This window comes from Zeus faber (assembly GCF_960531495.2).
Source record: "Zeus faber genome assembly, chromosome: 2".
Lineage (NCBI taxonomy): Eukaryota > Metazoa > Chordata > Actinopteri > Zeiformes > Zeidae > Zeus > Zeus faber.
In genome coordinates, this window is record NC_137189.1 from 5,788,141 (window position 1) to 5,801,755 (window position 13,615).

The 13,615-nt window shown below is 41.4% G+C and overlaps 1 protein-coding gene across 1 annotated transcript in view; it reads left to right on the plus strand.

Annotated features, from left to right (window-relative positions):
* cep128 (centrosomal protein 128) overlaps positions 1 to 13,615 on the plus strand; it is a 106,305-nt gene that overhangs the window by 41,584 nt on the left and 51,106 nt on the right. The window contains exons 16-18 of the mRNA XM_079996610.1: positions 2,855 to 3,016; positions 6,604 to 6,765; positions 9,284 to 9,451. Coding sequence (XP_079852736.1) covers positions 2,855 to 3,016; positions 6,604 to 6,765; positions 9,284 to 9,451 — 492 coding nt within the window. The remainder of the gene's footprint in view (positions 1 to 2,854; positions 3,017 to 6,603; positions 6,766 to 9,283; positions 9,452 to 13,615) is intronic.

The following is a 13,615-nucleotide window of genomic DNA, read 5'->3' on the forward strand; positions in this document are numbered from 1 at the left end:
TATGTATCACAGCTGACATCTGCTGTCATTTGCTGAAGTCTTTAGAGGCTTCAAGGTCAGAAGTCAACCAGAAAGTTGTTATTTTTTTCTTTTTTTTTTCCTTCCATGATTTGGATCGTAGAGCCTGCCGTACTTTATTCAGCTTTCTGAGTATCATCGGCAAACACTTGTGTTTCAGATCTTGCTCTCGGTTAACGCGCCTCGCCGTCAAAAACATTTGCCATATTTTCAACTCAGCAAGACGCAGACACAAATGTAATTTGGTGTAATTTTACTCATTGGCGGAGCCTCTGACTTCTGAGGAGGGGTGAGGCGGGGTGCGGCCGGGACAGCGGAGCTCCTAATGGCGTTTGGTGCCCTGTGGATCCGAGCGGCCATTGCAAAGCTCAAGGCGTGAATATTTTAAAACCTCCGCTATCAGAACTCATCCTCTGCAGAAGCCTCATCGAGGGTGACACTGAGATAGAAGCACCGCGCCTCACTTACTCCTTTACACCCACCCCACCCCTACACGACCCATATCTCCAATGAAGAGTCCCTGTGGGTACATTGTTTCTTAAGGGGCATGGTCTTCCCTGATATGGTTGAGTTTAGCCCATTAGCCGCGCTGAATGGCATTAATATCTGACATAGCTCATTGTAATGGTGTCATTTCCGAGTGCAGTGGGGACAAGGGCGTTTGGTGGGATGTTTTTTATGGGCGAGCCTGCGGGCGCTGCAGATGTCCTTAAGAGGCCCACCCAATATCCATCGAGCAAAAGCCCAGAGCTGCTGCTGCGCCTCTCATATGGTCGGCTGTCAGAGAAATTTGCTTAAAATATTCTCCTTTTCTTGCCCTTGTCCTCTCACTCATTTTTCCTGCTCTCTGTCTTCCTTCACCCCATCTCTCTCGCTCTCTCTCTATTTCTGTCTTAATCCCCTACTCTCTTCACCTCCCTTTCCCTCCGGTGCCAACTTTCCTTTTTTTTTTCCATCTCTTCCCCTTCCCCCTCGTCGTCCTCCACAGCTAACGTTCCAATTTTCATTTTTTTTATTGTTTTTTTGCTCTTCAGCTCCTCTATCATTGTCATTTCTATTTTACTGTACCGAAAGATTTGCATGATAAAATGCCACAATCGCATTGCCTACTCAATTTCTGAAATTCAGTCACTAGGTGTTATCACATTGCAGGAACATTGTATAGTTCTAAGAAATTTTGGAGGAACCCTCCCTTTTTTGTGTGTCCACTGCAGGAAGTAGGAACGATGGAAGTTCTTAGAAAGACATTTTTGAGGGACTTTTTTAGCTCCTACTTCAGGGCAGGGACTTACCGGCACAAAGGGAGCCTTCACTGATGTTAGTGCATGGTGATTGATCCAGATGTAAGTGCACATCGATTGGTCGAACCAAGAACCAATGCGGCACTGACAACTGCCATTTTTAAAAACCTGTGTAAAACATTAACAACAACCAACAACCTCAGCCAAAAATAACACGCTTCACTTAAAGTAAATCTGTCTTTATTAATTTTTCCAATACATTCATATCTACCTTAAAAACGCCCCTCGGTCCCTACCTCGCCGTGGACTTGGACCGATCATTGACCGGGGGCAGACTGTCCTCTGTGCACCAACCGAGTCGCATCGTTCTGGCAACCAGCCCACGTACACTTAAGTTAAGGTTTACAGACTAAATACAACATGGAACACAGAAGTCATGCTGAAACCCCATTGACTTATGCCATTTCACCGTTCCTACTGGCGGTCCAAATGCAAACAGAAAAAAAAGCCCTTGAAAGTATTTAGTTCTCCAGGGTCCTGCCCAGTTCCTAGTTCCCCCTTAGGGAGTCACCAGAACTGTTTGGTGCGGAAACCCCTTTTGTCGTACCTTGGTCGAACTGAAATGTGTGTCTGCCTTCTGTGAGAGCTCAGATCTGAAACATCTCAGTTGGGCCACTTACCCTTGAATGGTCTTTATTGTCATTATACCCAGGTGCACAGTTATATTTCACTTGGCTTCTCTCAATGTAGTTAAAATAACCATTGTCTTAAAAGAACTTCTTGTCTATTTATATGTAAGATGTTATTGCACAATTTCGAATGAATGGCAGGATACTGGGGCTTTGTTCATTTCCATACCAATGTGCGTCACAGATCAAGACATCACACTCTTCTTCTTTCTACTGGCTCACTTTTGAAGTACAAAAGTACAGACAACATGAATCGTCCTTGGTCTTAGTTTCACTCAGTAATGCTTAGTGTACCCATGTAATCCACTCAGTCAGAGAAGGTATAATGTCATTTTCTGAAAAATATGTGCTGTTGCCAACATTTTCTTCTGTAATGAACAGTGATCATTTGTATTCTGTAGACACATCTGCATTTTGTGAAACAGATGACATTGTGAATACCTCAATATCGATAATTTGACAATATTGCAGGGATGAACATTGATGCTTTCATAAGAAATTTACACTCGACTGTAATGCAGCCTTAAAGAGCCGGGGTATACAATATCTAGTCATGTGTATCTCATATACCTCACATATTGCTTCTTTCTTTGCTTCTTTCTTTACTTTCCTTTAAGCGCAGGAAAATATGTTTGATTATATTGCAATCTACCGATCAAATGAGACCAAAATATTTGGTCTCATCAGGATATTGATATCATCTTGATACATCGCCAGCCATCCTACATGGACAGTATCTATATCACTAAGGATGTCAGATTTAATCATTCTTTATTTGGGTTGTAAGGAACATTGAATTGCATAGGATACACATATATAAACCAACATTGCTGGTATAGATATAAATTTGCGAATATAGATCCCAGTATGTCCAGTATATTGCCTTTACTGTCGTCACTCCTTCAGGCGGAAGCAGCCACGGACAAGGAGCTGTCCCGGGCGCTGAACATCAAACTGGACCGCATGAAGGATGAGTGCGACAAGCTAGCAAAGGAGGTGAACACCAAAGAGGAAGCTCTTACACTACTCCACAGGAAGTACAAGCTACTCAAACAGGAACTGGAAGATGTAAGTACTGTCCCTATTAACTGAGTGCTTTAAAAACACCCCCCTCCTTTTTTAAGTTGTTATTTGTTTCAAAGTTCATCCCGTGTTTAAATCTTAAATTCATGCAGCAGAAATCTACATGTGACATTCCAACCTAAGCTGCACTGCAACCCTGAAATTATCCAGACATTACCCAGAGGAGCTGTATGTGTGAACACAAATGTCTGAATCACTTGAACCTGACATTAACCGGACTTTACCCAGCCAGCACCCTAGTATAAAGTCCACGTTATGTCAACTGAACGCCATGTGTGAAGAGAGCAGCTTCGCAGAATTCACAGTGAGCGAGTGGGCGTGTCGCGTGTTGATGAAGACTGTCATGTGGCAGTAATTTACCTTTGTGCGGATCTTCGTGCATGGACCATAGCGGCGTTGTATCCCTCTCTGTCCTCCTTTATATTCCTTAACCCCATATCATTTATATTGCGGATACATCCAAATACATTGAGCATCAATGCAAAAAAGTCACAACTACTGATAAGTTGGTAGCCTCGTTCGCCATCTTAGGGGGGTGTAAACTCTAGAATATCATGCGTCATTGCGTCATGTCCTGCCTCCTGCACGCTCTATCCAGGCTCCGCCCCTCACCTAAACCAAAAAGATTATTTCCAGGTAAGTGTGAGCATGTCTGACACGGAGATTGTGAGCTACATGTGTGACAGGGCAACTCTGGACAATGTCCAAACCTGATTATCCAGACATTGTCTGGAGTTCATGTGTGGAGGCAGCTCTAGAAAGAAATACTAATGCACGTACATGAAAATTATTTTTCTGAAATGACTGGACGGCTTGCCAAATATTTTCTCAGTTGCTGATTTTATTTTATATGTTTATTTCTACCACTACCACTCTATCTTTTTTTCATTTATTACAAATCAAGGGGATGAATAAAAAAAAAATTTTTAAAGACATTTCTGGTTCCAATTACATATACTGAAATATATTTGCAATTAGCAGCACATTCGGTACTTTGCTGATTACTCTTTTTTTTTTTTACTACTTTCTTTCTTTTCTTCCTTACCTCCTGCCTTCAAGTTTTGTGCTAATAACAAGTTTAGTAGGGCTGCAAATGCTAAGTGGTGCCAAATCCCAAACACTTATTTTTTTAAGAGGTTTTTTATCTATATAGTCCCCACTGTTTTGCACCAATAGATAAAATATTGAAGTGTCGCTCAGCGAACTCCACGGCCCCTGATAAGTAGCAGAGGCTCTTTGGGTCGGGTCCATGTATTGATTTAAAGACGAGCAAATTGTACAAAAGGGGCCCTTATTAATGTAACATGGGTGGTTTATTATCCTGGGGACGGGGTAATGATCCACGCTTTCCCAGGCCACACTGATCAAATGGTTCCTGTGCTGTGGTCATATCGATTCCCGGTGTCGCGCTACAAACACTGCAGCTATCGACGGGGGCAGCAGGCCACAGGAGAAGGAGAAAGTTAACTTAACCACGGCTGATGGTGTGAGGGGAAAACTAAATAGAGCTCTGTCATTGTACTGCCATTAGCAGCAGTGGAATTGTATTGACTGAACAAAACAGATTGGTAATTTGTATTTATCAGAAAGATACACATGCATTTTGTGAAAAGGAAGCCATGCTAAGGCTGGGCGATAGTTTGTAAATCAAATATCCAAAATGTTTCACGAATGTGTGATATAAAGAATTTGAATATATTTTCGGGATGACAATTGGTGCATTTATAAGATTTTTACACAACTTTTCTAGATTCATATACACTACATAGCCAAAGGTATGTGAACAAACCTAATTAATGGGTATGGCTTTTTCAGCGAACCCATTACTAACAAGTACACAGAATCAAGCAGCCATGCAACCTCCTTAGACAAACTTTGCAGTAGAATGGGTCGTACTACAGAGCTCAGTGACTTTCAATGTGGCAATGTTTATGGGATGCCACCTTTCCAACAAATCAGTTCAAATCAACTTTCTGCCCTGCTAGACTTGCCCGGGCAATTGCAACTTCTGTTATTGTGGAAACTTCGAAGAGCATCAACAGCTCAACCAGGAGGTGGTAAGCTCACAGAACAGGAGTGTCGAGTGCAGTGTCCTTGGTTGCAACACTTGCTACCGAGTTCCAAGCTGCCTCTGGAAGCAATTTCAACACAATTTTTCATGAGCTTCTTGAACCTGATCCTATGGGCGAGCAGCAGCACACAAGCTTTAAGATCACCATGCGCAATGCCAAGCGTCGGCTGGAGTGGTGTAAAACACACTGCCGTTCGACTGTGGATCAGTGGAAACGCGTTCTCTGGAGGTATGGCTTTACCATCTGGAAGTCTGATAGACAAATCTGGATTGATGGATCCAGGAGAACATTAGATGCCTGAATGCATAGTGCCAACTGTAAAGTTTGGTGTTGGAGGAATAACGGACTATGTCTCTTCATTGGAGTGAAGGGAAATCTTAATGCAACAGCATACAATGCCATTTTAGAAAAATGCACTTCCAAATTTGTGGCAACAGTTTGGGGAGGGCCCTTTTCTGTTTCAGCATAACAATGCCCCTGTGCACAGTGGTTTACTGACTCTGTTGTAGAAGACCTTGACTAGCCTGCACAGATTCCAGACCTTCATTCAACACCTTTGGGATGAAGTGGAACGCCAGACCCCATCGCCCAACATCAGTGCCTGACATCACTGATGCTCTTGTGTCTGAATGGAAGCAAAACCCCCGCATGTTCAAAAATATAGTGGAAATCCTTCCCAGAAGAGTAGAGGCTGTTATAGCAGAAATACCATATTAATGCCCATGGTTTTGAAATGAAACAAACACATGTAGGTGTGGTCGGGTTCGGGTGTCCAGATACTTTTGGCCATGTACTGTATATCACATACGTCACTTACAGAATTTGTTCTTTCTTTAAGAGCAGGAAAAAACTACATTTGACTATAAAATCCCAGGTGTCATCATATTACATTCTCAATATTATATCGATTTGTTGGCCAGTACTAATACATGGACAGTATTCCTGTCCGTAAAGATTCTAGATTCACACAATCTTATCTTACGGTTGTAAGGGACATGCATAGGAAACACACAAATTTTAAAATAAAACATTGCTGGTGTTAGCAGGGTTCAACACTAACTTTTAAAAGTGCTGGCAACCCGGCTTCAACTTTTGGTTGCCGAAACTGAAAATATGGTTGCCATTTTTAGTCAGCTTATATTTTGAGTAATTATGATTCACTAAAGCCACTTACCCATTGAAAGTTGGGAAATTTCACAATCTGAAGTTTAAAGTCTCGAGAAAGCTGTTTGTGCAAACACGTTGTAGATGGAGTGAAGACAGACCCAGATGAAGTTGACGAATCGTCAAATGAAGTAACACTTTCATGTTGCTGACATGTTGCTGACATGATGCTGACGGTGTCGCTTCTGGTGTGGCCCAGGTGTAACGAATCCAGTAGTTAATGGATCGCAGATGGCGTTCTCTCAAATGGATAAAAAATAAAATATACTAAAATACTAGTCCTGGTTAGATCCTAATATGTCCAGAATATTGCTAACACTATCGTCTCTCTTCCAGGCAGAAGCGGCGTCGTACAAGGAGCTGTGCCGGGCGCTGAACATCAAACTGGACCGCATGAAGGAGGAGTGCGACAAGCTAGTGAAGGAGGTCAACACCAAAGAGGAAGCACACACGCTACTCCACAGGAAGTACAGGATACTCAAACAGGAACTGGAAGATGTAAGTACTGTCCCTGTTAACAGAGTGCTTTAACCCCCCCCCCGTCGGTCAGTGTATTTGTGTGGAAGTTCATTCCGGGTTTAAATGGTGAATTGATGCAGCAGAAATCCAGCCTTACCCACCTTGACAATCAGAAATCACTGCGGCTTGTCATTTATTTGCCCATTTGTTTTTGTTGTCCAATGCTCCAATGTTAATCATATTTTCATTCAATTTTTTTTATTTTCAATGACAAATGTAATTGAAATATGTTAATTCAATTACAAATAAATGGCATGAATAAAAATCAATCAATGAACAATCTGCCCTTTATCTGCAGAAATTGGTGCAAAGATATATCTGGCTCCAATTACATATGTTGAAATATATAATTGTGAATATTAGAATGTTCGTTACATGGCCGAATAGGCTGCTACTTGGCCGCAGCATTTCTACATTTTGTGCACACAGTGCATTTCTAGGAAACAAAGTAGAATAAGCACAGATTATATAAGAAATATAAATAAAATTATGGCTGTAATAATCATGACATTTTGCTAACAATTACCTGTCATATAATCTCTTTTTTTGTTTGTTTGTTTGTGTTTAATGTGACTATCACAGTGTAGGGCTGTGTTAGTGTAATAATACACGTCCACCTTATAAAGCCATTTATTGGCATTCATCTTGGAACATAAATATTTGGGTCGACAGTTAATTTTCCTCACCACCCAGCTCATGGAAACTTGCCTAATTGACATTTTATTTGTTGCGACATTTCCAACATTGATTTAAAAATTCCCTTGACATTTGGATGAAAACATATAATTATGGAACCAGATGATTTTCGCAGGCGATAACGTAATAATTGTGACAGGGTTCCTAATGACGAACCCATCGACAGGCAGACGCGCAGTGTTTTCATTGGCTGCTCCGTTGCAGAGGTAGTGTGGGCTCCATTTTCCTTCAACATCACGTGTGGATTCATTTCAAATTCCTGACACTCAGATAAGCACACGATGCAGTTGAACCAGGCCCCCGCTCTCTCATGCCTCCAAGCAATTACAGCTTTCTATCTCTCTCTACTTCTTTACTTATTTCTGTCTTTCTTTCCCTTCTTTATTTGTTTAACATCTTTCTTTCTTTCATACATTCCTTTATTTATTTTACTTCTTTCTTATTTCCTTCTTTATTTATTATTCTTTTTTTTCTTCATTTTCTCATTCTTTCTTACCCTAATTTCCTAACTTCTTTGTTTGCTTCCTTCCCGCCTTCAAGTCATGTGATTATTTTTTATTTATTTTATTATATACTTCTATCTTTCCTTTATTTTATACAAATTTCTCTCTTCTTTCCTTCTTTCATTCCTTCTTTATTTGTTTTACTATTTTTCTGTACTTATTTCCTTCATTATTTTTTCTTTCTTGCTTTCCTTTATTTTTTTTACTTTCTTTCTTTCTTATTTCCTTCTTTATTTTTTTACATCTTTCTTTGCTTCCTTACCCCCTTCCTTCAAGTCATGGAAACATATTTTTTACTGCTTTCTTTTTTTACTGCTTTACTTATTTCCTTATTTCTTTTTTTGCTTCTTTCTAACTTAATTTTCTACATTCTTTCTTTCCTTTTTATATGTATTTCCTTCTTTATTTCCTTCCCCCATGCCATGTGATCATAAAAAGGTTTAGTAAGGCTGTAAGTGCTAGATGGCTGCAAATCCCACGCAACACATTTTTTTAAAGGAAGTTTTTTTTTTATCAATATGGTCCCAGGTGTTTCGTAATAATAGATGAAATATTGAAGCATCGCTCAGTGAACTCCCCATCTCTCTCCCATCAATACAGCTCAGGGGATGGGGAGCTGTATTGATTTAAAAACGAACAAATTGTGCAAAAGGGGCACTTATTAATGTAACATGGTGGTTTATTATCCTGGGGACGGGGTAATGATCCACGCTTCCCCAGGGCTGCTCTCACAATACGATTCAATTTCAACACAAATGAGCACTATCAATATCGATTCAATACAATATTGATGAGATTGACGTTTTATACTTGAGGGGAATTGAAAAAAAAAAAATTCAGTATACCATGTGAAAAAATAATACAAGCAACACATTTGGTCTATTTAAACTAAATAATTAAATTCATCTTTAGTTTTCTGTATACAAGATAAATGTTTACTGAACTTGCAGTATTGTATGGAACTTTGTTTCATGGAAATTAAATAAATATACAAGTGAATACAATACTATAAACACATTGTGTTTAAAATAAAAACAGCTCAATTTTTATCCCAAATACTGAATAGTGTGTGAAAGTAAAAAATTATTATTACTGAAATGAACTAATTTGTGACACTTAGAGAAGCAGAGTATTTAATTTAAGAGGAAAATGGTTGCATAGCTTCCAAACAAAGTTTTGATATTCCGATTTGTATTGGCTGTTTTTATTTCTTTTTACTCCAAGCCCTAGTGTTTATACCAAATATTGTATATTACATCATAAAAAACAAAACAGACTCCTTCCTCTTCACTCCTCAGGCCTGGTTGGAGGACAAGCAGAAGCGGGGTTCAGAAAAGGAGTTGGACGTTCTTAGGGAGAACGCGTCTTGTCTGGAGGCTGAGCGGGAGATGGTGCTTTCCTCCGTTGGGGAGGAGCTGGACGCGGCCTGCCGCGGCCTGGAGGGGGGCGCTGAATACAACCTGCAGGTACGATGCGAGAGAGTTCATATATACTTGATTTATATAGTTGGTGAGGGGTAGTTGAGTTCATATATACAAATATACAGTATATGTACTGGATAGATAAGGTGCTTTTCAATGTCCATAATGGGGTTTGAGTGAATTTTTGTTTTTGTTGAATACCATTCTTAAATGAAGTTATTTGATATAATATGGATTTTGAGATCCCTATTTGATATTCCATTCTTTACACACTACAATATCCCACACTATGAGCCATTCAGTAAAACGGTGTTATTTTGTTTGAATGAAGGTATTTTTTAAATTTTCCAATTTAATTTCCAATCCTTTATTTAAGGACCATACTGGTTTCAAATTGAATTTTAGCTCATTCAGGCCTCCTAGTCAGCACACACATTTCCAATTATCCCTGACCATTTTCCTTGTTAAAGCAATGGCGATGCTGCCTTTTCAAATGGAATTAACAATTACAAATTAGGGCCGTGTCAAAGTGCCTTTGTGTTACCGTGTTACCGTAGTTGTCAGAGGAAATCATTTTAAGGTTTCTGACCATATTATTTGATATTTCCAAGACATGAATCACATGTAATTTGAGCTATCATCAGGAAAATGGTCGGGGGTAATGTAAAATGTGTGGAAGACTGACTACTAAATGGGCTGAAACTCTATTTGATACCGGTACTAAATAGCTCTGTATTGGAGCACTGCTGATTCTCCAGCAGCAGCTTTTACTTTGTTGTACAGCAGGGGACACATTTTAGTTTTAAAATTTGGTCTACTTGGCAACTCATGGCGCAGTTTGAGAGCAATGACTGAAAGGGTTAAACCCTGCGGAAATTATTGTCAAAATTGCATTTGTGAGAATTTGTGCAGAAGTGTCAATAAATATGCTCTCAGATCCTGCTGGAAGTAAGGTTCTATTCAACATTGAGATCAATTCCTTTGTGATGTCTGAACATGTGCTTTGTTCTCCCTATTTGAATTACTGCTAGTGATATAATAATAGTGAGTGATACAAGTGTATGGAATGTGTCAGATTAATCACATCTTCGTTTATTTACCGACCAAACAAGCTTCTCTGATGTTTTCATAGACTGAAAGTTTGCGCTCACAATCGTTCTCACAATGTTTATTCCATTGCAGTAAGTATGAAATCGAGAAATTAAGCGTCTACAGGTGCAAATTTGTAGGCGCTACTAAGAAGCTATTTTATATTATTTTGTCATGATTTATTGCCATTACCCAGCAAAAATGTGTTCAGTTTATTTAAGTTTATTGAAATTGGTAGAAAAAGCATTTCTTACATAATTTGCCGTATGCATAGAATATATACCCATAAAAGTATGGTGAATAAGGTTGCACGCACGCACGCACACACACACACAAACACACACACACACACACACACACCCTGGCACCTTGTATCCCCTATACAGGCGTACCAACAGCTTTCCTCCACTGCTCCAGGCTAATGAAGCCAGCCAGGTCTTAATCTGCTTCTATAGATTTCCCAATCTGGCCAGGTAGCGCTGCAGCATCGCACCTCAGCCACCGCCTCCCCTCATCTATAACCTGTCATGTTGAAAAGAAGTCAAACTTGGCCAGTGATTGGCCTAATGAGGGGAATCATTAACAGTTAAAGGGTGTATTAAGTTTCAAGTTACTTCGAGATACCCCGCCCGCTCCAAGCCGGGTGATGTAGACCAGCGGAGCCGCCACTCCATTTCACCTGCAGTCTTCTCGTATGGAAGATTTACACTCAAATTTAAGAATTGATAAATGTGCTATCAAGCAGAGTGTGGAATACTGTGATAGGAAAAATGATTTGTCACTAAACGGGCGACAAATATTTCTCAGAATTGTATATATACAGTGTGTATGTATATATATATATTTTAAACCTGTGCTGTCAGCATGCTGGGCATACAACACAGAGTATTTGCATTTCGGACAGAGTTAGTCTGCAAGTGGAGTTCAAGTTCTAAATCTGCACTGCAGTTCTTTATTAATTCTTTAATCACCAAGAACTGCTGCACTAACTCTGTCCTGTGAACGACCTCTAGGATGACAAAAGCACAGTTTTTTGTTGTACAGAACCACCACCAATACCCCTCTTTGGTGAACTATTTTACCATGTTTGTGTCTATAAATAACTTATCACTACTCCAAAAAAAACCCAGAAAAACACAAACATCGACATGTATCGAGAAGTGAGTTAACTAGGTCCAGGAAAACTGGAACAGCAATTGGGCACATGGCCTCTTCCTGTCATAGTTATGGTAATAAAATGAGGAAGAAAATGAGAGGAATGCAACCAGAATCCACCAGGTGCAAGCCGCCAGGACTTGAGCCCAGCCGGCCGCCGCCCTGGCCAACCACCCCCCCACACAACCCACCAGCGACCCGCCACCCTGGAAAACCCCAGTGCTCAATTTGTGCTGTTAGCAATTGAAGTTAAAATTGCCGGATGTGGGGCTGCGATTCCTCCAAGCAAGTCAAACCCGAATCACTCACACCCCTCCTTCCCCACAAACCCTGGTCTGGTGGAGTGTTGTTCCGAGTAGGATTTGTGTGTGAGTACATGTATGTGTTCTAGGCTAATATGAGTGGTATTCAAATTTGGGGACAGACGAGAAGCATGTGTGTTTGGAGCCTGACGGGCAAGATCGCAGCCGCCAGCCACATCCCCACCCACATAGCCCGCACCCCACCTGTCCCACGGGTGCAGAGAGGCCCACCATGCCGGGCAGCTCCGCGGCCCCATCAGGCCCCTGGTCAGCCCCCGGTCACAGAACAGAGGGCGATAGACGGCCCCCCTCCCCACCCACAGCCCACACCCCCCAGCGACGAGCACCCAGCGCACCGAGATCCAGAGGACGGACGGAACGTCGAACCAGCCCCAGCACAAGCCCCAGGACGCACAAGGACACACAAGCCCCACCACCCGCCCATGGGACAGGCGACCCCAGTAGCGCGCCGACCTGCCGACCACGGGCCAAGACCCGAACAACGCAACTCGCACCCCCCACCCGAGCCCTAACCCTGTAACTATGCCTCAAACCAACACTTGGATGCCAGCCGCAGGCACCCCCAGGAGCACCCCACCCCCACACCCGGAGACAGGCCAGATCAACCAAGAAACGAGTGGGCACCACCACCCGGCCCCCTAACACCCCCGTGGGGCCCCGGGACTAAGCGCCACGGACGTCCCCACAGCCGCCAGGCACCCACCCAACCGCAGAGCCCCGATGAGACCAGGAGGACCCCCACATGCCCCAAAACACCACGACATTGCCCCGACTTAGGTAGACTCAAGTATCAATTGATGGGGTTATGTCAGTGATAAAAGTAGTCCATGTTTCATTAAATGAATCAACCTTGTTTTTGGATATTGCCAATAGTTTTTCCATTTAGATGTATTCAATTAATAAATGTAACCATTGGGATGTGGTGATATCTCTGTTTTTCCAATTGAGTAGTATTATTTTATTGCAATTGTTAAGGCGATCAAAATGGGTTGGTGGTGTTAAAGTGGTGGGTCAACGAAGGAGACATACAGTCAGGGAGACTGGAATGCTGTGACCCATAAGGGTTGATGGATTCTTAGTGATGTTGGTCCAGAACGTCTGGATAGGTGGGCAGAGCCAGATGGCATGAAAGTGGTCATCTCTGGTATAAAAGGAACAGTGAGAGCAATCGTCTTTATCCACAAAACCCATTTTGAACATTTTGTGTTGGGTGATGTGAGTTCTGTGCAGAATGTTATATTGGATGAGTTGCATTTTGGAATTGCGGGTCATAAAAAAGGTGTTGTTGCAAATAAGCTTCAACAGGTTGATATCGGTGGAAACAGAAAGTTCTCTTTCCCATTCCATGGTGGGTAAAGATGTCATCTGTTTTTAATAAAAGTTTGTATATTCTGGAAAAGGGATTTTTTTTAATGACCCGTATGAGTAAGATGTTCAATCATCTGAGGTGGTTGTAGGATGTTGTTCGTCAATTTGATTTGAACTTTTAGAGACTGCTGTAGTTGAAGGAATTGAAGGAAACTGTGGCCACCGATGTAATACCTTGTTGGGAAGGATATAAGCTAATTGTTTTCAAAAATATGTTCCAGATGTGTAAGTCCTTGCCTTTTCCAAGACCTGAAGATTATTGGTCAGTTTTTAA